General features: G+C 39.9%; 1 protein-coding gene across 3 annotated transcripts in view; it reads left to right on the top strand.

Moving 5' to 3' along the window:
• lmo7a (LIM domain 7a) overlaps nt 1–1936 on the top strand; it is a 50462-nt gene extending 48526 nt beyond the window's left edge. For all 3 annotated transcript variants that reach the window (XM_040148664.1, XM_040148663.1, XM_040148665.1), the window contains 3 exons: nt 425–533; nt 1022–1124; nt 1210–1936. In XM_040148664.1, the coding sequence (XP_040004598.1) occupies nt 425–533; nt 1022–1124; nt 1210–1232 (235 nt within the window). In that variant the 3' untranslated portion in view covers nt 1233–1936. The remainder of the gene's footprint in view (nt 1–424; nt 534–1021; nt 1125–1209) is intronic.
• The last annotated feature ends 19676 nt before the right edge of the window (nt 1937–21612 follow it).

The raw sequence follows: 21612 nt of genomic DNA, 5'->3' as shown, positions 1-21612 counted from the left end.
ACTTGTGAATGTATTGTGAAGCAACAGCCTGGAACTAGGAAACAACTAGAAAGTTGTTCGCTTTGTTTCTCCGTCAAAATTATAAAACCATCATTGTTTGCTCTGAATTTCATTTTTATCAGGCATAAAAAAAAAACCTTACCGGTAATTCATAAAATGTTCAATTAAAAGAAAGTATTCAAGAAATTATTTTAGGAAAACTGGACAATTTAATGAATAAAAATGCAAAAGCATCCTTAAATGTTTAACAGAATGGTTATGGAGCTTCTGTTCTCTCGGATAAACAATTTATCAGTTTAATCCTATGGTATACCAGTGTGAACATGTGTTTTCTATGTGTGTGTGTGTGTGTGTGTGTGTGTGTTAACATTCATACATCATCATGCATTTGTGCTTGGCTCTCAAATCACATTCTGTGATCCAGGTCAGTGAGTGGCAAGAAAATCTGTACGTTCTGTGACAACCCGCTGGGAAAGGGGGCAGCCATGATCATCGAGTCCCTCGGGCTCTGTTATCATTTGGGCTGTTTTAAGGTGAGAGTTGGGCTCCCGTGGGGCCTCGGAGCACATCCGCAGCACGACTCCTCAAAACTAACTTGATCACTTGATCACTCCTGACTCTTTTTCTCTTGTTACTAACCTGGCAAATCCTGGTGAAGCTCAAGGTCCTGATCCCTCTACGGCTGAGCAAAGTAGATTCTCTGTGCCAAAACCTGCAAGCCAAACTAATCAACCCCTCGCCTGTTTCTTTCTACTAACGCTTAACTCTGGTTGTCGATCCATCCTGGAATTTAGTTTTTTACTTGAGTTTGGTCTTCTGCATCTGAATGGTTATCCTTCCTGCTAGTTTTTGTCTTTTGACTTTCATTCCCTTCCTCCCTTCATTTTTCTCTGTCTGTACATACGATCGAAGGCTTTCAGTCCGTCTTTCCTCATCACTCTGCCTGTGGACTTGGACAATGTGGTGCAGCATTAACCACTTGAGCAGCTCTGTAACGCTTCCCTTTCTTAAACTTCCTCAGTGTATTGACTGTAAGTCTGACCTCGGAGGATCGGAAGCCGGGGCTGAAGTCAGAATACGAAACAAACAGCTCTACTGTAACTCCTGCTACATGCGATTCAAAAGTAAGTGCTTGATCAAGCTGATCGGTATTAGGACGGGTCGTTTTTTTTTTCTTTAATTGTAATGTTGCCGTTCGTTTTCTTTTAGCTGGCCAGCCAACCGCTATGTGATGTGACCGTACTCCAGCGGATTGATGAAGAGACTACTTGTGACAACAACCCATTAACATTGAAGTGAACATTGAAGCCATTGCAAATAGTTGGGACATGTGGCTTGAATATACTTCCATATAAGACTCTAGAAAATTCCATTTTACTCATTGATGAGAATCATGTTTGTGTTTTTACAGTGTGTGATTGAGAGGGTAAGCTTGCAAAGAAGTTATCTACTTTAATGTGTTTATATCGTATTAAGTATTACAGTTGTACAAAGTGTAAGGGTTCTGCATGCACCAGAGTTTTTAAACGTTTTAGCCATGAAACTAGTCAAGCAATGAACTGACTATAAGATTACAGAGGCAGAGCTTTCTTGTGACCTTCACTGGGACAGATTTTAGAGATGTCGACTGAGAACCCTGCTGGATCATCTTCTCACTTTCCTGCTTGTTTTTCTGCTGAATCTTGGGAAGTTAACATGTTTGTCAACCAAGGTATTTCTTGTCATGTGTATGTGCCTTTTCATTTGTAACAGGGAGAAGTACTTAAGATTATTAGAATTCTTTCAAAATATATTTAAAAAAAAAACGTCTGCTTGGATAGCAGTTGTCTTGAGTTATCACTGATAGATGGAGGATTGTACACATAAGCAGGTTTCCAAGAATATATATCCTACTGATTGGCTTTGAGGCAAACAGTAACATTTGTAAATAAAATGACTAAATGATATTCTCATGTGTTTTTGTTTACTTTTGCAAGGTTTTTCCTGCCTCTGTTATCAGAAATCATTATACTCCTCTTTCTCGGTCTGTCCCTTTCATTCTCTGTTTCTCTGTAGTGCCACGGTTATAATGAAAGGAATTTCAATGAGCTTTTGCGCAAAGGTTCAGAGGACCTGCCTGCTCTGTGTTCTCCAAAGCCAATTTGTCATGCATCTTTCATTCAGTGCGCATGCATTACATTTGATTACACATCGATAAGCTATTTTCTTAATGTATTCTGTTATCCTGGAAGGTTCATGAAATCATATCTGCATAAACATATATCGCATATTCATAGGAGCAGGAACAATCCTGATTGCTCAGTCTGCAGCTCCCAATTGCATTTGAACAGCAAGGTAAGAGATTGTCCTCATTTCCCATAAATAGAAGTAAGATCAGCTGAAGTAATGTATGGAAATAAGTTGGACCAGCATAAATTGGCTCTGTATTTTCGAGGTGAAGCACAAACAGCCCCTGGAGGCAGACATCTCTAATTCTTAGATTCCTTTTTTAGATTTCTCTTGGCGCTCTCGTGGGAGAGAGAGATTTTAATCCTAATGCTTAGAAAACAAGCATGGCCTGAATGGTGCCGAGCAGCGTCGAGTGGCTGAGAAACATAAAACCTTTCAGGATAAGTATCGCGTCTTTTTCCTCCAAAGCCACGGCCACAACCAGCCTTTAAGGAAGGCTTTGACATGTCGAGTCGAATAGCTTGTGTATCTGTGTGTATGTGCTGGGGCTTACAGAGAAACTGTATGCTTGACTGCTCAGATGAATCAGGTCTGTAAAAAGATGGAACACAGATGGAAGGGCTTAGATATGCCTGCTCTACCATCCATGAGAAAGTCAGTCCTAACTCTAACAGCTCCCTGTCTGCTTCTTTTTAATGCTCCCCCACTGGGAAGAAAGAATTCGCATTTTTCAGGAGATTTTTCCGGGCAGACCCATGTGGATGATTTTTCACCTTATAATCAACCCAAGAGAGCAAGTCCAATAATCATGCTCGATTTCCACACCACAGTCCTTTTGTGGGGATTTTCCGAGGCTTAAGTGTAGTTTGGACTGGCCAGAAGGGGGCACTGTGATCTTAGCTTTTTCAGCAAAACAGACTGAAATGATCTTTCAGCTGCAGCTGGATGATAACTGCTGATGCTTACACTACTAAGCGTGTCACTTAACATTACATACTTTATGAGAAGGAGAGATTATGTGTCCTTGGAATTTAGCTACAGTAATTTAAAAACATAATGCCTTATGTAATACGTCATAAGAGTCTGTGGTATAGTTTGTAAATTAATCAGAACTGACGGAATTTTGGCTTTGAGCACTATCAGTAGCTTGGCTGTCAGACAGGGGAAATCAGTGCTTCTTAAATTAACTTTAGTTTTTTGAGTGAAAACCACACATTCAACAAACTTTTGACCGTTCGGTTTGAAGATACCTCAGACAACCCACACCTCCTGCCATTTGCCACCGAGAAGGCATGCTTTTCACACTTTAGGGAAGCCGTCGGGCACTAATTTACCTGCGTCTGATGCTATAATTAGTCATGTAATTGCAGACACTGTCTCACCAGACCTGTTGCCATGGATTGCAGGCACCGTGCATACAGCTCGAAGCGCTGTCACAACTTACATTAACTACAGGGATTAAAGAAAATGGACTTTAAGAAAACCTGTAAATTCCCAGCACATCAGGATGAGTCTGTGAGGCTATTCTCCATTCGTGGTAGTTTTTGATTCTCATTGGAGAATCTTTAACCCGAAAAAGGCGCAGCAATTTCATCAATCGCTGAAAATGTGAATAGGCAATGGATTCACCTCTATAGAGCAATATCACATGGCAATGAAAATCTATACAGTAGTTGTAATGTATTCATGTAAGCTGTGATTACTTTGGCAATTGCCCTTCTGCAGGCTAAAAGTTGACTGTGCTGAATTGATTTTATTACAGTATACCTTTAGTTATTGGAAATAATTTGAAAATGTTAACAGGTGAAGCTGAATATGGAGTGAGCATAATTTACTGTAAATGTCAAATATCTAGCGAGGCCATAGAGTCCCTTACGAAGTGTATGGATGTTTGCTCAGCAGCATGTAATGCATATATACATATCCAATGCCCTCTCACAGTTCAGTCTATTTTTTAATTCATTATTTTGGAAGTCTTTCAACTGACTGTGCAAAGGTTTCCTGGTCAAAACTATATTATATTTGCAGTTGTCCTGTGTGGTGCATGTGCATCAGTCAGTAGTTGCATTTCTGCTGGGGCAACCTGTAATGAATATGTTAAATAAAAGTGTGGAATAAGTTACATAAAGTATTGGCCAGTTAAGTGTCCTTCATGGGTGGCACAGGTGGATATCAGTTGTTGATTAACAACAGATCATCACCTCTCTCCTGCAGACATCAAAACTTGTAACATTGTATAGAGATACTGATATGTGACCTTCTGTTCAACGAGGAAATGATCAGCCTGGATCCCTTCTTGCCCTCTTTACAAAATGCTGATGCTAATCCCTGACTCACAAAAGGACTCAACCTTAGAGCAGGTGTGTGTGTGTGTGTGTGTGTGTGTGTGTGTGTGTGTGTGTGTGTGTGTGTGTGTGTGTGTGTGTGTGTGTGTTTGTTTTTTTTAAGAAGTCAGGATTCATTTAAGGCTTCAAAATAGTCTGAGGTAAATATGAGACATTCACCAGAGCAGGTTGTTTTGTGTAGATCATCATTCAACGTGACTATTTATGAGCAACGCTCTCCCCCTCTCCTCTACGCTAATGTTACCGTTTTGACAAAGGGGGACATTTTTCACCTATGTTTTCTGAAGAACCGTGTCTCTCTACAGGAAAACTGTCCAACGACCAAGGCAATTATTCATCCAAATGCAGGGGGAATAAAAAAAGATATGAAAGAAATCATTTCCTTATCTGTCTTTCTCTGAATGCAAGAAGACTCCATGAAGCCATGTTACAAGCAGGAATGAGAACCTCTGTGATTTCTCTTCGTGACCTTAAAGAGCACTCTGATTTATTTTCGTTCCTCTACTTAGTGGCTATGGAAGGAAAAGTATCTCTGGCAACAAGATGCATTGGATTTGCTTTTTCTAGTTGGCAGGGAAAAGAAAAGGAGTGTAGAAAGTGTTACATGGCTCCGAAATGATAAGACCGCATGGTCACAGCTGGGGCGCCCTGATATGCTTGAGACTGCATTATGCCTGGGGTGACAGGGGACCAACTTTTCTGTCCTCATATTAATTCATCCTGCTTCAGTCCTATAGCTGAGCATGAGTTGGAATACTGATTCTCACTGAAGCATTCCCCAATCTTTATCTGCTGTTTTTGAGTTTACAGTAGGGGAAAATGAACAGAGGAGAGCAATAATTTGCTGAGACTGAATATTATCAAATTGATCCACGTGCCCAACATTATACTCCATTCACAATTTCTCTTTGCAGCCTGGATGCTGTACTGGATGCACTATGCATCAAAGCAGCACACTACCTCACAGTCTGCTCCATTTGTTCAGGCATCATCCAAAAAGGAAGACAGATGCGTGACATTAGTGGAAGCAATATATTTGGTTGCATGTCACCTCTCCAACTCAGTCACACTATGCAAAGTAGAATTTACTTCAAGAGTTACAGCAGTAGCCATGCTGCTTGACTTGGAAAGGTTTACGAGTCCACAGATGGGAACTGCAATCCTTTTCTGTCACAGACTGACAGAGACGTCACACCTAAAGCTCATCACAGACAGGTCCTATCTCATCTTCTACCCCATAACCCCAGTCTCTGTTCCCTACCCCTTGTCCTCAGTTGTCACCCAGGATGGAAGTTAATTAGAATTTCTTCAGAGGAAAACTTAAAAGAGAGGATGACACACTCCCAAATTTGCCCTTCATTTGATATCAGGAGATTCATTTTGACGTTTGCACTGCACACATCACTACAAAGACAGAGAGACGGGGTGGCATGATGGAGGTCCTGTTTGTACCTGCCAAACACCATGTCCAGCCCACCTCGCAGTAGCTGACACAGAAATGTCTTTTACTACTTAAATTTTATTGATATTTTGGCAATATTCATACCGGGCGCACTGAAAACTTAATATCAGAGGTGACACAAACAAAAAGCAGATCACTACCGTGCACCCCTACTATCTCTTTTGAGCATGACAATTCAGCTTACCTCTAGGTAGTCACACCTCTCACCCCCAATGTCATAGTATATCTGCTAGTGCAGCATAAATGAACAATAAGAAATTCTACACGAATTTCTGTTCCAAAATGAAAGAGTAGCACAATGACAACATTTGATGCCTTTAAAGTAGCATTCTGAATATGTCCTGGCTTTTGGAAGAGGGTTCTCTTACTAATATACTGTGTGATACCCCAAACAGCCTAGCTTTGCCTCGAAGGTTAAAATTAGCACACTATGCCAACTACAATATTATACGATGATTCACAACAGGGTATATTAGAGAAAGCCCCATTTGGGATTTTCTGCATGGATAAAGTATGAAATTTTGTTTTTATAATACTATGCTCCTAGAGCTAACTAGCTGCAGTTTAAGAACAGTGCTGCTCCTTTATTTCCATGTCTAACACGGATCATCAACTGGTGAGGACGCTAACTTCTTGCCAGGGACTTTACCCCTAGTCTAGCCATCAAATGATGTATATATAAATGATGTATGTATATATATATATTACCCTTTTGCAGGTTCCTCATTTTAAATAAAAATCTACCATTTCAAACCAGCGTAATCAATGGTTGCCAAATAAAAATAAGACATCTGCTTTTTTCCAATTTCTGAAATCAAATACCCATTTTTCAAAAAGGTTAGCATGAATTTCAAGTGATAAATCTGTCAGTCGTCATTGTGAATTGCATACACGTAGCGCTACATTGGCGAGCTTGAGAGGGGAGACTAAGCAATTGTGGCTTAGCAAAGGGTCGTTTTCTTTGGCACAAGCTGTCCTGGTTTAGCTTAGAATAAACACTGGAGACAGGGTAAACAGCTTTGTCCAAAGGTGACAAAATCCGCCAGATCACTAGTTGACAAGTTACATCTCAATCTTCTCATTTAACTCTTGACAAGAGAGCAAATGAGCTTATTTCCCAAAATGTCAATCTATTCATTTAAAGGCACTGCACACCAACACAGGTGTTTTCAGTTACTGAGACTGATTTCACCTCCTCTCAGGTTGAAGCAGGGTGGCTAAGCTTGGATTTATGTGACATTAAAGAAGGCTATTGACCAATACCAATGATAACAGTGTGAACACAAGTAAGCGGAGAGTCAGTGAGATGTCAGTCAAGCCAGCTTTACACAACCTCACAGTCCTGAGAATAGTCTAATCGTGCAACATAAGTGAAAACACCTGTGTGGATGGAGTATAGTTACATAGGAGCCTTAAATAAATCTTAGATATTGGATATATTAATGTACAAATTTGAAGTTCCTTGGGTATTTTTTAGGCTTTTTATGCAATGGAACCACATGCTTTCATTATTCATTATTAGTGTCTTAATGAATGAATGAGAAAGAGACGCTGAGTGAAATTTTTTGTAAATTTAACCAAAATCATTTAATGAAATTAAAAGTGTTTGGAAACTGTGCAGGCCAAGGCTGTTTATAATTTACTTGGAGAGGGTATATGTCTTTGGATGACCACTGGCAGAGAGGAAAGTTTGCATGAACAACTTGAGGTGAATTGCAAAAAATGTTATTCTATACATTTCTGGTATGTCAAAGTTTGATTATAGATATTATTGAGATGCATAGTATTTCAAATGATTTGTTATTGAGCTGTGGTTAGATAGCGAGGTCACTTTTAATCTAAATTTGCGGCTCCAGGACTCATTAAACATATGTGTCACATTCACAAGGCAAGGGCAAATGAGGTGGAAATGAGAGAGTGTGTGTGTGTGTGTGTGTGTGTGTGTGTGTGTGTGTGTGTGTGTGTGTGTGTGTGTGTGTGTGTGTGTGTGTGTGTGTGTGTGTGTGTGTGTGTGTGTGTGTGTGTGTGTGTGTGTGTGTGTGTTTGTGTGTTTGTGTGTTTGTGTGTGTGTTTGTATGTCTGTGTGTGTGTGTGTGTGTCTGTGTGTGTCTGTGTGTGTGTACATGTCTTTCTATGTTTGTGCCAAATTTTAGCTCAAAATCATCATGGTGAGGACGTTTCTACATTGTGAAGACATTTTGGTCCTCACAACTTCAAAGGGCTGTTCGTGTGTGTGTGTGTGTGTGTGTGTGTGTGAGTGTGTGAGTGTGTTTGTGAGTGTGTGGTTATGTAGAGGAGCAGCGTTGACAAAAGAGAAGCAGAGCTGTTAAATTCATCACTGGCAGAACACTGTCACACTCTACATGCCTTAGGGAGCTGTGGAGAGTGTTTGTGACTGTGCATGAGTGCTGCTCATTCACCACTGGATGTAGTAATGCCAGGGACCCAGCTTTGTTCCATTTCTCTCTCTCTGTCTCTGAGTAGCCATATGGGCGACTCAGTAATCCTCTGAATAGTCTGAAGCCAACCTGAGGCTGAAACAGCTCGATTAACACACACTGACAGCAAAACCATTTACTCTCTTTGTTTCAAATGATTATAAAACAAATAAAAATGAATCATGGCAGAGACCATGTAGTGTTTTGCAGATTGTGCTCTACGTTTAAGAGCATGTACTTTTTGCAACCTGTTAAGAGATTCTGAATATCAAAAAAAAAAAAAAAAAAGTTGTAAATGTTCTGCAAACATTTGTGGATTCATCTTTGTTATAATCCCTCCTTTTATTTGGCCTAAAATAGGATCTTTTTTAGTGGAACTCCAACCACTTTAGACAGAACAGTCTGTTGTTCAGATTATGTAATGGCAAATGTTGAGCTCAGTGTAACAGACAATTTGGTTGTGAGGTTTTGACAGCCCAGATAATGCAGTAAACTATGTTTTACAGATCTGATTACCGAACCCCTTTCATACGGATATATAAAAATTAAGATAAAGATCTAGAGACATGGCTGGTATTTTAAAGGAGATGCACCGAAGCCGAGAGAGCTGAGAGGTCCACACCTTAAAGCGGCTACAATCAGTATTTTTACAACCATGTATCAAATGACAATGTGAAAATAATGTGACAGTGTGAAAGGGTGGGATTGTAGTAATTAACCCACAGATAATTATCACCTGAATCTGCAACTCCCCTCAGCTTTACAGAGCTTTATAGCAAGTTTCCGCTCATTGTTTAGCTGTTTGGCCTACAACTTTACCGTTAGGGTTCACTTAGACCCAGAGCTGGCCTGAGGCAGAAACAAAGTAAGCAGTTGCTTAGGGCCTCATTGCCACCAGTGGCCCCCAAATAAAGTGAAAAAGTAAACTCTCCCTGGGTTTGTTCATTTTAGTCGTAATTTAAATATTTGAAGCTCCTGTAATCAATAGTTAGATATTAACAGAGGATCAAATGACCCTGCCTAACGTGCTTGTATTGATGAACCCACAGACGCTCACGTCTGAGAAATTTTCACTCCACCAATGCAATAACTGGTTAACTACAATGTTGTCAATAATATGTTTGCCCTGTGCAATTTTGAAAGACATTTGCACATTGTTTTGTACATCCATCTATCCATTTTCTACTGCTTATCTGGAGTGGGGTCGCAGTGGCAGCAGGTTCAGCAGGGTGGTCCGGGTGCACCTCTGCCCAGCAACGCTTTCCAGTTCACCCTGGCGGACCCCAAGGCGTTCCCAGGCCAGGTGAAATATGTAGTCTCTCCACCCTGTTCTGGGTCTACCGCGGGGCCTCCTACCAGTTGGATGTGCCCGGAAAACTTTGCTTTGTACAAATTAAAATTGTGATTTTTACGTACAACTTGAGCCTGTTGTGTCTAATACTGGGTCAAAATAATCATATTTTAGTTTCCTTAAATAACCCGACAGTAACATTAGAAAAAAAAGACACTAAACTAGATATATTTTTAAACCAGTGATTTTTAGTGTGTAAAGTGTGCCATCGAGCTGCTATCTTAAGGTTCAGCTTCTTTAAGCTCATTGTTTTGCATGTACAGCCCATTAATTCCACTCATCAACACTGTTTCAGGCAGCTGAAAAAAACAAAAATATTTAATATGCTTACTGCTATGGTTAAAGGTACTATCTGTAGTTTTTGACCACCAGCAGCACTATGGAGCATTGTTTTTAAGGGTGTGTCCACGTTTTGCTCTCACGCACACAAACAAGGATGCACATGCACTGACCATGTATGTTTAGAGTGTGAGAACTCAGTCTGTGCTCTGATTTTGAAACTCCTGTTCTGTTTGTTATTTTCCTGTTGAAACGTGTTCGCCTCAATTTGCGCCACCCTAAGCGAATTTGCATCCACTAGTGCACTGACTTCGTATCCAACTGCACACAAAATTTGCACTGTGTTACACGCCCAATAACATTGGGTTTGTAACACTCTGTTTCCAGTGTTATATGTTAATTGTTTTTTTAAAGTGATTTTAAATGTTATAAATAGAAATTAATTGTTGTTTTGTATATTTGGAGTAGGAAGTGTTAACAGATCCTGCTTAGGGCCCCCAAAAGGCTTGGTCCAGCCCTGCTCTCACTGATCTCATATCATTGTTTTTGGCTACAGCAGGCATCTGTTTTCACCAAAAAAAAGCTTTAAGAACCCAGTGTACACTACCTGCTCAGCCACCAAATGACAGACAGAGACAGTTAGTGACTATCTGGTAAACATAGTGGAGCACTTAGCAGTGTAAGAGTCCAATATTTCCCTCAGGCATTGGTAGAGAGCAAAAACAGTGCAAGAAAAGAGTGAATATTGGACTTGATGATAATGGTGCTCTGTAACTTAAAAGCTGATGATATGTCAGCGTTGTGTTCACAGGCTGTTTCTGTTGCCCCCAGAGTGGCCAAAAATCCGTCATTGCAGTTTAAACGTGTAGCCATAATCATTCACACGAGCATAACCCAAACTTCACCTCCAATGGGACTTTCCAATTTTTTACAGTCATAGTTAAAGAATATTAAGAAGAGTTGGCCACCCACTCAAACCAAAAAAGAAAAGTCTCATTCGTGAGTCAGATGCTTTTCTGGAACAGGTCAGTTAGACTTGCTCTTGGGATTTTCCCGACAGCTACAGTCAGTGAAAGATAATGCAGTACAATGGATGACGTAAAGCAAAATAGAGGGATTTTTTTGGATTTGCTGTTGAAACATCTATGAATCAGTATGACCAAATTGTTCCATGTCAGAATCGGAAGAAATTTTTTTTTTGCTATTTTTCTTAAGCTTCTGGTTCTTGTGGACCTTTCCTTTGTGGATGTGTAAAGACCAGACTGATGATACATCCATTTGAAGCACATTTTTGTTAATGGATCTTTTTAGAGCTGTAGACGTCACTCACACAAAGCATCACTTTGTGTGCCCGTCATTGTCAGGTATCAGGGACTCTGCTGCCTGAAAATGACAGCGGAGTCACTGAAGTATGTTTTCATTAAATATTTTTTATTTCTCCACTACACTAGCATGCAGTACAGAGTATGTTAAGATTCACCTATGACTGATATCTGGATTCTGCCCTTTCGTCTAGGAGATTTGTGACGCGTATTGATGCTCTCAAAGTGTATGTTTTCGACTATGATTAGTCATTCTGTTATTTTTACCTTTTAGAGCTATATATGTTGCTGTCCTCCGGGGGCAAAGAGGGCTTTTAAAAACCAACTGTTGCTTTTTTGGCTGTTTATCTTGTGGGAAGATCCAACCGCAAAAACAGGAAACACGTTAAACGAAATTCTTGTAAATACCAATTATGATTTCCTTTGTTTATCTGTAGTGTCGGTCAGCGATTTCTGATCAATCTCAATTGTAAAAAATCAAGAGGGAGAGAAAGTAATTTCTGTGGATTTTGACCATAATCCTTTATTCCATGATCTGATGAAAACACATTGTATTAACAATAATTGAATTCAGTAAAAATGTCAGAGCGTAGACAAAAGCAAAGATTCTTCCTCACCCCTGTGCGTAATTCTGCAACAGCATTCAAACAATCTCCTGACTTGCTGAATTTATCTCTCATTGCCCTGACTTTTGTCTCCATGAAGAAAGACAAGACTGTGGAGAGAATAGATTTCTGAAAAGGCAGCAGGCCTGTCTAGATGGGACTTTATTGCTGCCACTGCAGCAAGCGGGCAATATTTTATCTGAAAAGCACCACTAGAACGTGAAGCTGTCAGTCTAGTCTTTTGTTTGTGGTCCATTCAACATCATTATCTCTCTTGCAGAGCTGTAATTACTGTATGGTGAATAGCTTTCCAGAATCCATCATTTCCTGCACTGTAAGCTTCTTGTTTTGTTCATGTTACAACAGAGGAGCTCAGCTATTGTCCATATATTGATATTAACAATTTTGACAGCAACCCTGGAGAAGGTTTTGTGCCTGTGCCGTGCATGTACAAAGAATGAAAATGGACATCAATGAGAACTTTGGGGATGTAATGTTCTCTGACATATCAAATAACTGACCTACGCTGCACTTAGTGAAGAAGCTTGATATCAGCAGCGTTCCGTTCACCCACGGGGGCTGACGTGAGCCTTAACACCTGCTTTATTTGAAACAACTTATCCTTCAAATTTTCTACCGTCAGACTTTAAGTAATTCATTTTGGACTTTACGGTTGCAAATGGGTGGGTTCAACTTTCTAAGGCTTTTGCCCTGAAGTCCCAGGCGTACAGGACAGAGTTACGCCAGCTGCTATCTACTTCATACTTGACTGCAGGTCCGGGGGGGATGAAGCTGGAGCTGGAGCTGGAACAGGGCACCCCGTAGGGATTCCTCTAATGCCATCGCTCCTAAATCGCTATTTGACAATTTGTTTGTTTTGGATGAATGCTCACCATTCATATTCACATTATGAAGGCTCTCCATGGAGAGGGGAATGAAATTTCATTAACTTTCCTTCTCATATCCTTGTTAATTCAGTAGAAATGCAAAAGCGTTGTGAGTGCTCCAGTTTACACAAAGCTTAATAAAAAACATTACACGTTAGAGGCAAAGGTAAATCATGTTTATTGTTCGGTATTTTATTAGTCACATTGCCAGGTCTTACCATTCTCTCAATTAAAGTCTCGCTGTCCATCTTCAAACTATAATCTCTGATGAATTAACAGATTCCTCAGATCACACGGTCTTAACTAAACCAGGTTCCCTCAGCATGCTTCCCTGTTGATACATCTGACCACAAATTCCAGGGTTGGAAAAACAAAGTGATATACTCAGACCAACAGTTGACCCTCCTTATATCCTCCTCCTCCTCCTTTATTGTCTGTTTGCAATCCAGCCATTACCTCTGTTCATCATTAAACCCTGTTAAGTGCTCCAGAGTCGTACACAAAGCAAAGAGAAAAGCTCAGCTTATTAGAGTTTTTGGCTTGTTAACTTACTAATGGCCTGGGTGTTTGCTCTGGGTCATCATGAAAACATCACTTATGTCCCTTTGTCTCTAAACTCAATTTCATGCTCTCCTGAGCTGATACTTTATGTCCTTAGGAGGAGGCAATATGAAGTGGTTTGAGCAGAGTGGATCATTCCTGTGCCACGCAGCATACATGTGCCTATACTATGTCTGTGTAGGAAAAATACTGTCAGGAAAAAAAAAAACAAACAAACAAAAAAAAAAAAAAAACTTGAGCAATGGAAATATCACTGTCAGGGTTTTAAAGCCTTTAGATCCTTTAGATGACTCCTGCTGAGGTACAAATTTCACTTCTTCCACTTGTATCTGTAGTTTATTAGATGGTGTTGAGGATGTGAAGAGGATGAAGGAGACACCGTCTTGATTGGATTTAAAGGTTTATTACACAGAAGTACAGCGTCAAGTCAAGCGTCTGCAGATCTGCTCGTGAGAGGGTGTGAAGCCGATGAACCACTCTGAAAATCAGCCGTGGTCACCGACTCTTAAATAGGACAGTTGTTTTCCTGAAAACTGTCACTAACATATGGTTTCAGTCACAAAGCATTAACTTTCTTTTCCAAACTGTGAGGCACCCTCTGAGGACCGCTGACCTAGGGCCTCTATTTCAACACATGGTTTCAATTCTACATATATGCCCATACACCTCAAATCCTTCAGCTCAGACTGAATATAGTGTACTAGTGGCATGCTATATTTAGGAAAGATGGCAGAGTTGCGCACACCATGTACTGTCCTTACTAACTCTTGCCCATTAAATGAATGGGAATTAAAGAGCAGATCAATACAAATTTCCAGAGATGTTTTATATTTTTTGATTTTCAATTCGTACTGAATTGAAAGGTGAGAGTTTACTCTTGTTTATATATTTTTTTCATTAACCTGTTCGTTGATTTAATAAGGTGATCTACCAATAGAGGCTCAGTTACAAATCTTAACACATTTATTTATAAAAAGAGAGAAGCGAGAGAAGGAGATGGAAAAGAAGTTTCCTCTACTTGCCTACACTTTGGTTCTGAGGAATTTAGAAAAAGCTAAAGCTTTTCATCTAAAATTTTGCACACATACACATAAACTATGATTAAAAACGCATTAATGTTGCAAAATTTACATCAAAAAATGTGATGACTAATGTATCGATGAATACTTTCTGCATTGACTTTAACCACATTACAATCTACCTGGTTTTCCTCGTGTTCGACGCACTCTTCATTATAAAATGTGGTGTTGAAATTTTTTTTTTCGCTGACACTGAGTGGTCTAAAGCGTCTGCTTTTCTTCTCATCATTAAAGATATCTATGGGGCTTCAAAACTCATTTCCACCGCATTAAATCTTTATAGTCCTCATAGCCTCCTCATTGTTGCCATGGTTACCATAGATGCAATGTTTCAGTCTTGGGAGCCTCTTTGATTTTCTGTCTTTAGTAAGATATTAACAGGTTTTTCTGCCAGACCCCCACCATCTCCCTCTAGTCTCTCCACTAACACCATCTACAGTATTCACAACGTCAGCTGTCTGACAAGCAACAAAACTGAAACATCTTCCAGCTACAACTGAATTCTTTTCTTGTGATATTAGTTTCTGTAGTGCGACATTCCGCTGGCTCTGTTCAAATTATTTTGGAGAATAATCCTTTTTCTTAATTAACAACAACACTAAGCCAGGCAGTTTTTGATAAACACCCGCTTCTTATTATAATGGAAGCCACTTGAGGATGAAAGTCTGAGCATGTTTCCCTAAACCACTGATTGATTTCCAAGGGCTTTGACTCTTTATGGCTTCACATGAATCACACTGGCTATTTCAAGCTTTTAGATCTCACTGGCGATGGAAATACCTAGAGTTATATTTCCACCAAGCAAGCTTCTCTTGTATGTAAAACACAAAAAGACTAAACACTAAACACAAGCATTTTTCTGCTTTAGTTTGAGTAACTTTTGAATCCTTTCAAAGGAATTGTTCAGTACTTTTGGAAATACACATATTCACCCTCCTGCCAGGGTTACATGAGAAAATTGATTCCACTCTCAAACCTCTTCATTTAATACAAAGCTTTAGCCTAGAGCTGGTTATTTAGCTTAGCAGCTAAAAAAAAAAATCCACCTACATATGTTATATGTGTGTATATATATGTATAATATATGTTTATATGTGTGTGTGTGTGTGTGTGTGTGTGTGTGTGTGTGTGTGTGTGTGTGTGTGTGTGTGTGTGTGTGTGTGTGTGTGTGCGCGCATATAATAATAATACCAACGGCTGAAAGAGGAGCTAGAAAAGATGTGGAGAGTAAAGTCAACATCTGAGGTCTCAGTCCAGAAGAGCGCAGTCCTAGGAGCAGCTAAGATACTGTGCAGAACCCTCAAACTCCCAGGCGTCTGGTAGAGGACCCGAGCTTGAGGAAGACACCCCCCCCCCCATGGGAGGGGGGTGAGAGGGAGATTTTTTATTTTTTTTAATATATGTATGTATGTATATATATATATATATATATATATATATATATATATATATATATATATATATATATATATGTATGTATATATATGTATATACACACATATAACTGGCTGTTAGCTTGAGGTTTACATTGATTGTACAGGCGTTAGATGTTAGAGGAGTATGAATTTTTCTCATTTAACTTTTAGCAATAATAAATGTACTTAAAGTTGTGCAAAGTGCTAAAAGTTGTGAAATTTACAGTTGACTGTATGTAATGTATCTAGACAGTTACTACTAAACCATGTGGTAAAAGAACATTTTTTCCATTAGAAATATGTCAATGTTTTATAGCAGAGCAGGGAACACTAAAGGTGGATCAGCTGATATTGTTTTGTTGTGTCTGTGTGTTGTTTCATCTCACATTTTTCTTTTTTTGTGCTCATTAATCCTCCCCTGCCCTTTAGTAATCTTCCCCAGCCAGCCTGATTTCCTGACTGAGGAGTGACAGCTGTTGACATCTACTATGAGACAGATTTAACTCTGATTTGAGAGGGCTGATTTTTTTTTTTTTTTTTGACTGTAGGTCATGCCAAAGCAGCTATCTGCTGATTCACCAGCTGGAGCACAGTTGCTGTAAGCAGCATTTCCTCCAAAACACCACCCTCCACCTTGCCGACAAACCCTTTCCAATCTAATAAGTAATCAATACCCCTAATATGCTATCCCATCTGGCCTTATCCTGCCTACAGAATGCCTTGCATTGGGTCAATGGCTGCTCAGATAGGGGGAGATTAGCTGGCTAAGTGAGCAGGATGAAGCAGAAGATCCACCCTGGGTGAGGTTGGTTGCTTACCTCAGTCCTGTAGGGTGTGTGCTGGTGGGAGGCTGATGGGGAAACCTGCTCTGCTCTCCCTCTACCCTTGGAGATCAGAGCCCAGCTGGGGCATGAGAGTACAGACACATCTGCTCTCTGGTAAGAATAAAAAAAGGGAGCAAAATACAGGACACAATAGATCCTCTTTTCAGTATGTAGATATTACTAAACTGTACAATAATTGATCTTAGGCAATGATGAGAATGTCAGTTACTTTCTTCATTTGCTGAGGTTAACATTAGGCCATTACATAATTTCAAATTTATTATATAATTGTTCTTGTTCCTAATGGCATGACAGGACAAGGAGCCAAGCTGTCAGCCAAGTACCAGTCAGCTCTTATTTTAGTACCTGTAATTTAAATCTGCATAAATATCCGATCATGACCCAATGAAAAAGGTAGACTGCAGGAACACTTGATATCATTGTACAGTCCTGATAATCATTTCACTGCAGCAGGATTTGGTCCTGGATGACTCACTGTAATGAATCTCAACCCACCTCTGGATTTTCAAAGTCATATCTGTGACTTATCTCTCGGCCGTTCTTCAACAATATTTAATGGTTGAACGTATGAGGAATTTCTCTAGTTTCTCTATATATCCTTTGGATATCCTTTGGTAGTGAAAAGGAATCATTTCAACAATGATTCCTTTTCACTACCAAAGGATATCCTGGGAGACATGTTCAAATAGAAGAAAATTAATTTTTCCCCTTCCATAATACAATTCCATAATGCATTAGAAATTTGCTGAGTTTCATAAGATCATTTAAAGAATCCATCACCACTTTTAAAGAAAAAAGGGCATGTGCAGGCCTGCTTAACTGACTTTAAAATTATAGCAATGATGCTAACAAAACTATGGCTGGTGGAAATCTTTGCCATAATGCAAAGAGTAATATTTTAGGGTGGTAATATGACAAGAAAATGGCCATTTGGAAAAACACACACAAAAAAAAGGGAATGAAACAACATAATTGCCTACAACACCCTGAGAAAATTGTACTAGGAAACAGAGGCCGGTTATTAGGTCTCTAAATTCAATTGACTTCCACACCAATTCAAGAATCCATTAATTGTAAGGATTGAACTGCACAGCACATGGTCAGTCCATTAGAATTGGATATTACTTTAGGTTGAAACATCAACTGTTTCCTCTAGTTGAGCTGTTGTCGGTGTTTCAACAGTGCCCGGGCTCAATCAGTACCTCATACTAAGGACAGCTATTCCTCCAGGAGCTTCATACACATTCCAGCGCCAGATAAACAACAACAAAGGAGGCTGACCAGAGAGTGTTCAGCATCAAAGCAGGTTTGGCTGGCACACACCGCTTCTGGATACAAACACACACAAGAATTCAGTAGCATGAATGCAGCACAGTGTTCACAGTATGTTACTGAGAGTCAGGCGACGAGAGAATGCCATGAAGGCTTGACAGAAATACCTCATGTGAGTTTATCTCTGCATAAACACACAGAGGCTCACACATGAAAACATTAACTTATATTTGCTGAAAACGTTATCCACGTGATTCAGTTTTCACACTTTTTCTGATATATCTTAAAGGAATAGTTTGGCATGTTTGAAAGTCTGCTTACCTGCTTTCTTGCTTTCTTGCGAGTTGGATGAGAAGATCCACACTACTCTCATGTCTGTGCGTTAAATATGAGACTACAGCCAGGAGGCGGTTGGCTTAGTTTAGCATAAAGAGTGGGAGGAGGGTGAACCAGCCCCGATCTGTCCAAAAGGTTAAAAAAAAAAAAAATGAAAAACAAATTTAATTTAATTAAAGATTACACAAACAAGGTATCGTATGTTGTTTAGTGACCTTTGTAGGTGCTGGATTTAACTGCTAATAGTAACAGTTAGCCTTAGTGTTAGCTTGCTACCTAAAGTGAAATTTGGCCAAGGTTATTTGAAGCACAGAAGTAGCAAGAAGTTTTCTTTTCTGTTGTGTTTTTTCCAGCAAGAAAGATACAGTACTAGTTCCTGTACATCCTGAAAGTGGAGTTGTAAAGTGTCCGCATTTGAGACCTCCATTAACACTGTGATTCAACAGAGGTTATTGAAACTTTGTTCTCTAAAGATTGCCAAAGAACTGCAGTCCCCGGAACTCTTTGGGGGGATGTAAACAGGAAGTGTAGTGTTGCCATGGATTTGGTAAGTTATACTGTGGGCTACAAAATGAGACTTGTTTTGCTTTATCCCATACTTGCTTACATTTCTGACGACTTGGCACCATTAAAAGTGTGCCGAAGTAGCTATAGGCAGTTCCTGTTTAAAATGTATCCATGGATGGACAGACAGCTATCACAGTATTACTTCTATATTGAAAAAAAAAAATTCAAATGTGGTGATTCTCAGGAAGATTCCTGGATCTTCATTTTTTTTCTGTGATCTGTAAGCCAATTTATGGACGTTAATTGCGACTGACATCAGCGATAATGATATCCTCGGAATGTATAAGTCACTCTGCATCTAAATATATGTGAATCACGTCTGTGTGTTCAGGTTTGACTGAGTTATGACTCTGAAAAGGGGTATGGTTTGACGCAAACTGCGGCAGTCGGGCTCTAAGGGTTTTAAAGTACCTTATTTGCCTCCATGCGCTTTGTGTCACCATTGCTGCTTTGTATACCACGGCTCTGAATAACCTACAGACCTCGAGTTTCTATTGGACTATTTTCTCTGTGAAACATCCAAAAGAAATGGATTAAACCAGAAGTATCTGAATAATCAGCTATATTTAGAATAAAGCTGAACATAGCTTTTTGTGATTTTGGGTGGACTGATCCTTATAGAAATACAGCCACAGGGTGCTTAAAAATTCCCTTTATGAATGTGGTCTCATTTAGTAGCAACATCAAAGTGCTGCCTAGTTGAGCAGATTTCTTCAGCTGGCCACGTCTGTGTCTATCTTGAAGTGTACAGTAAGTGAACGTTCCCTGTGATTACACGCTCGCCGATGACGCTCACTGATTACTACAGAATCCACATGAGTGCTGTCTGTATCTCTCCCACAGGACCGCGATGATGCTTTCCCCCATTAGCTGTCAGGGTGGTTCCCAGCAGTCGGTGGACCTTTGCGTCCGTCTGTTTGACCGGTGCTTTTGATCGGAGAGTGAACACACACCCTCCAAGGCCGGCTTGGGTGAGCGGAGAACAACAAGGGCAAGAATAGGGGCCAGATGTGAGCGATGAAGAAAAGAACATGGTGTCGTCTCAGAAGTAAACGATTGTATGGTGTGGAATATAAAAACCCGGCTGTTCTATAGATCTAATGGACCTGAAAACAGGGGCGGCTGAAAGACACAATCGATTCCCAATAGAGGTTAAAGAAAGCAGCACAGAGAGAAGTGCTGGTCTAGGACAGTGGTTCTCAACTTTTTCGGCTTGTGACCTTTTAAAATGAAGCTATACGTGTCTCCTTACAGCCCTTTGTCACAGTTTGCATATTATGGAGCCCCGAAATTGACAGAGGGCAATGAAAGGTTGAGCGAATACATCAGTAAATAATGCAGTGAGTTAAATAGTGAAAGTGGAGCTTAAAAAGAATTAGGTTTTATTCTTTTACTAATCCTCCAGCCAGTTGATAAAACAAATCAAAATTTACTCCTTGGTTTACTTATTTTTTTGAATCTAGGTACACATTCAATCATTTATCTGTTCCCTATTTTTCCCAGGCAACATTTCCAATTTTCCCTGTGTATGTATGATAGTGAGATGGGAAGGACAGACAGATTAATTGAGAGTATCGGTGGCTAACTAGCTTATGGGAACACACTGGTAGCTAAGCACACACAGCCTTTTCAGTTAGATACCTAGCTGCAGCTCACGTTCTCTGTAAAACTACAGCAGCCAGTGCAGGTAATATTTGTCATTCATATACTGCTGACTGCTAGGGACACAAAACTCCTTTAACAATAGCTAAAGCATTTTAGCTGGCTAAGGTATGGAGCATGAAAAAGGTTTTGTTTGTTCTGTCTTGTCGATCATCTTGCGACCACTCAGATTTATGTCGCGACCCCGTACGGTCACCTGACCCCTAGGTTGAACCACTGGTCTACTAAATCATCTACAGTATGTATACCGTGTGTGTGATAGAGAATGAAAAGAAATCAAAGTACAAGTCTCTTAATTAGCAGGATATTTGAAAGTGAAACTACAATTATTTAAACTCAGACCATATTTCCAAAACACCCAGTTAGGTTATGGCTGCTCTGCTGAAAAAAATAAGCAGCTAGAATATTGTCGGTATTTTCTGCCACCCTGGCTTCATGTGACCTTTACATTTCCAGAAAGATCTCCCTGAACGACAGCGATGTCGTTTAAATGTCACCTGCCTCAGTGTGATCAGTGCTTTGTGGTAAAAAAGGAATGTACTGAGTGGAACTCCTCAGACCACCTGTCGCACTGTCGTCACCAGCCACGATGTGATCTGTGTGCATCAGCGAGAGACAGTTATTTACAGCTAGGCAATGTCTTCATGGGTCATCTGAAGCTCATTGAACCTAGATTCAAGAGAATTAGTGCACTGAGCAAAAAAAAAAAAAAAACCTGTACCAAACAAGTCACAGTCAACAAGCATATTAATAAATGAAAGAATTTATCATGGCTCTGGGAACAGCAGGCCCTGAAATAAAGAGTGAAATCTAAACTGGCAATGTTTTGCCAGTGCTCTTAAATCTCTTACCTCCCTTCATCTCATCTAATCCACCACTTGTATTTTGATGCAGATGAAATGATGAAGGAGACGGTGCCTCATCACGCTCAACCCTGTAAACTTACCGCTATTTCCACAAAGGTATTTTTCTTTGCCACAATCTCATATAAGATTTCCTACCTGCTCGCACTTTACA

This window comes from Xiphias gladius, chromosome 16 (genome assembly GCF_016859285.1).
Source record: "Xiphias gladius isolate SHS-SW01 ecotype Sanya breed wild chromosome 16, ASM1685928v1, whole genome shotgun sequence".
In the NCBI taxonomy this organism is placed as follows: domain Eukaryota; kingdom Metazoa; phylum Chordata; class Actinopteri; order Istiophoriformes; family Xiphiidae; genus Xiphias; species Xiphias gladius.
Note: the sequence above shows the minus strand (reverse complement) of the source record. Positions and strands in the feature narration are given on the sequence as shown.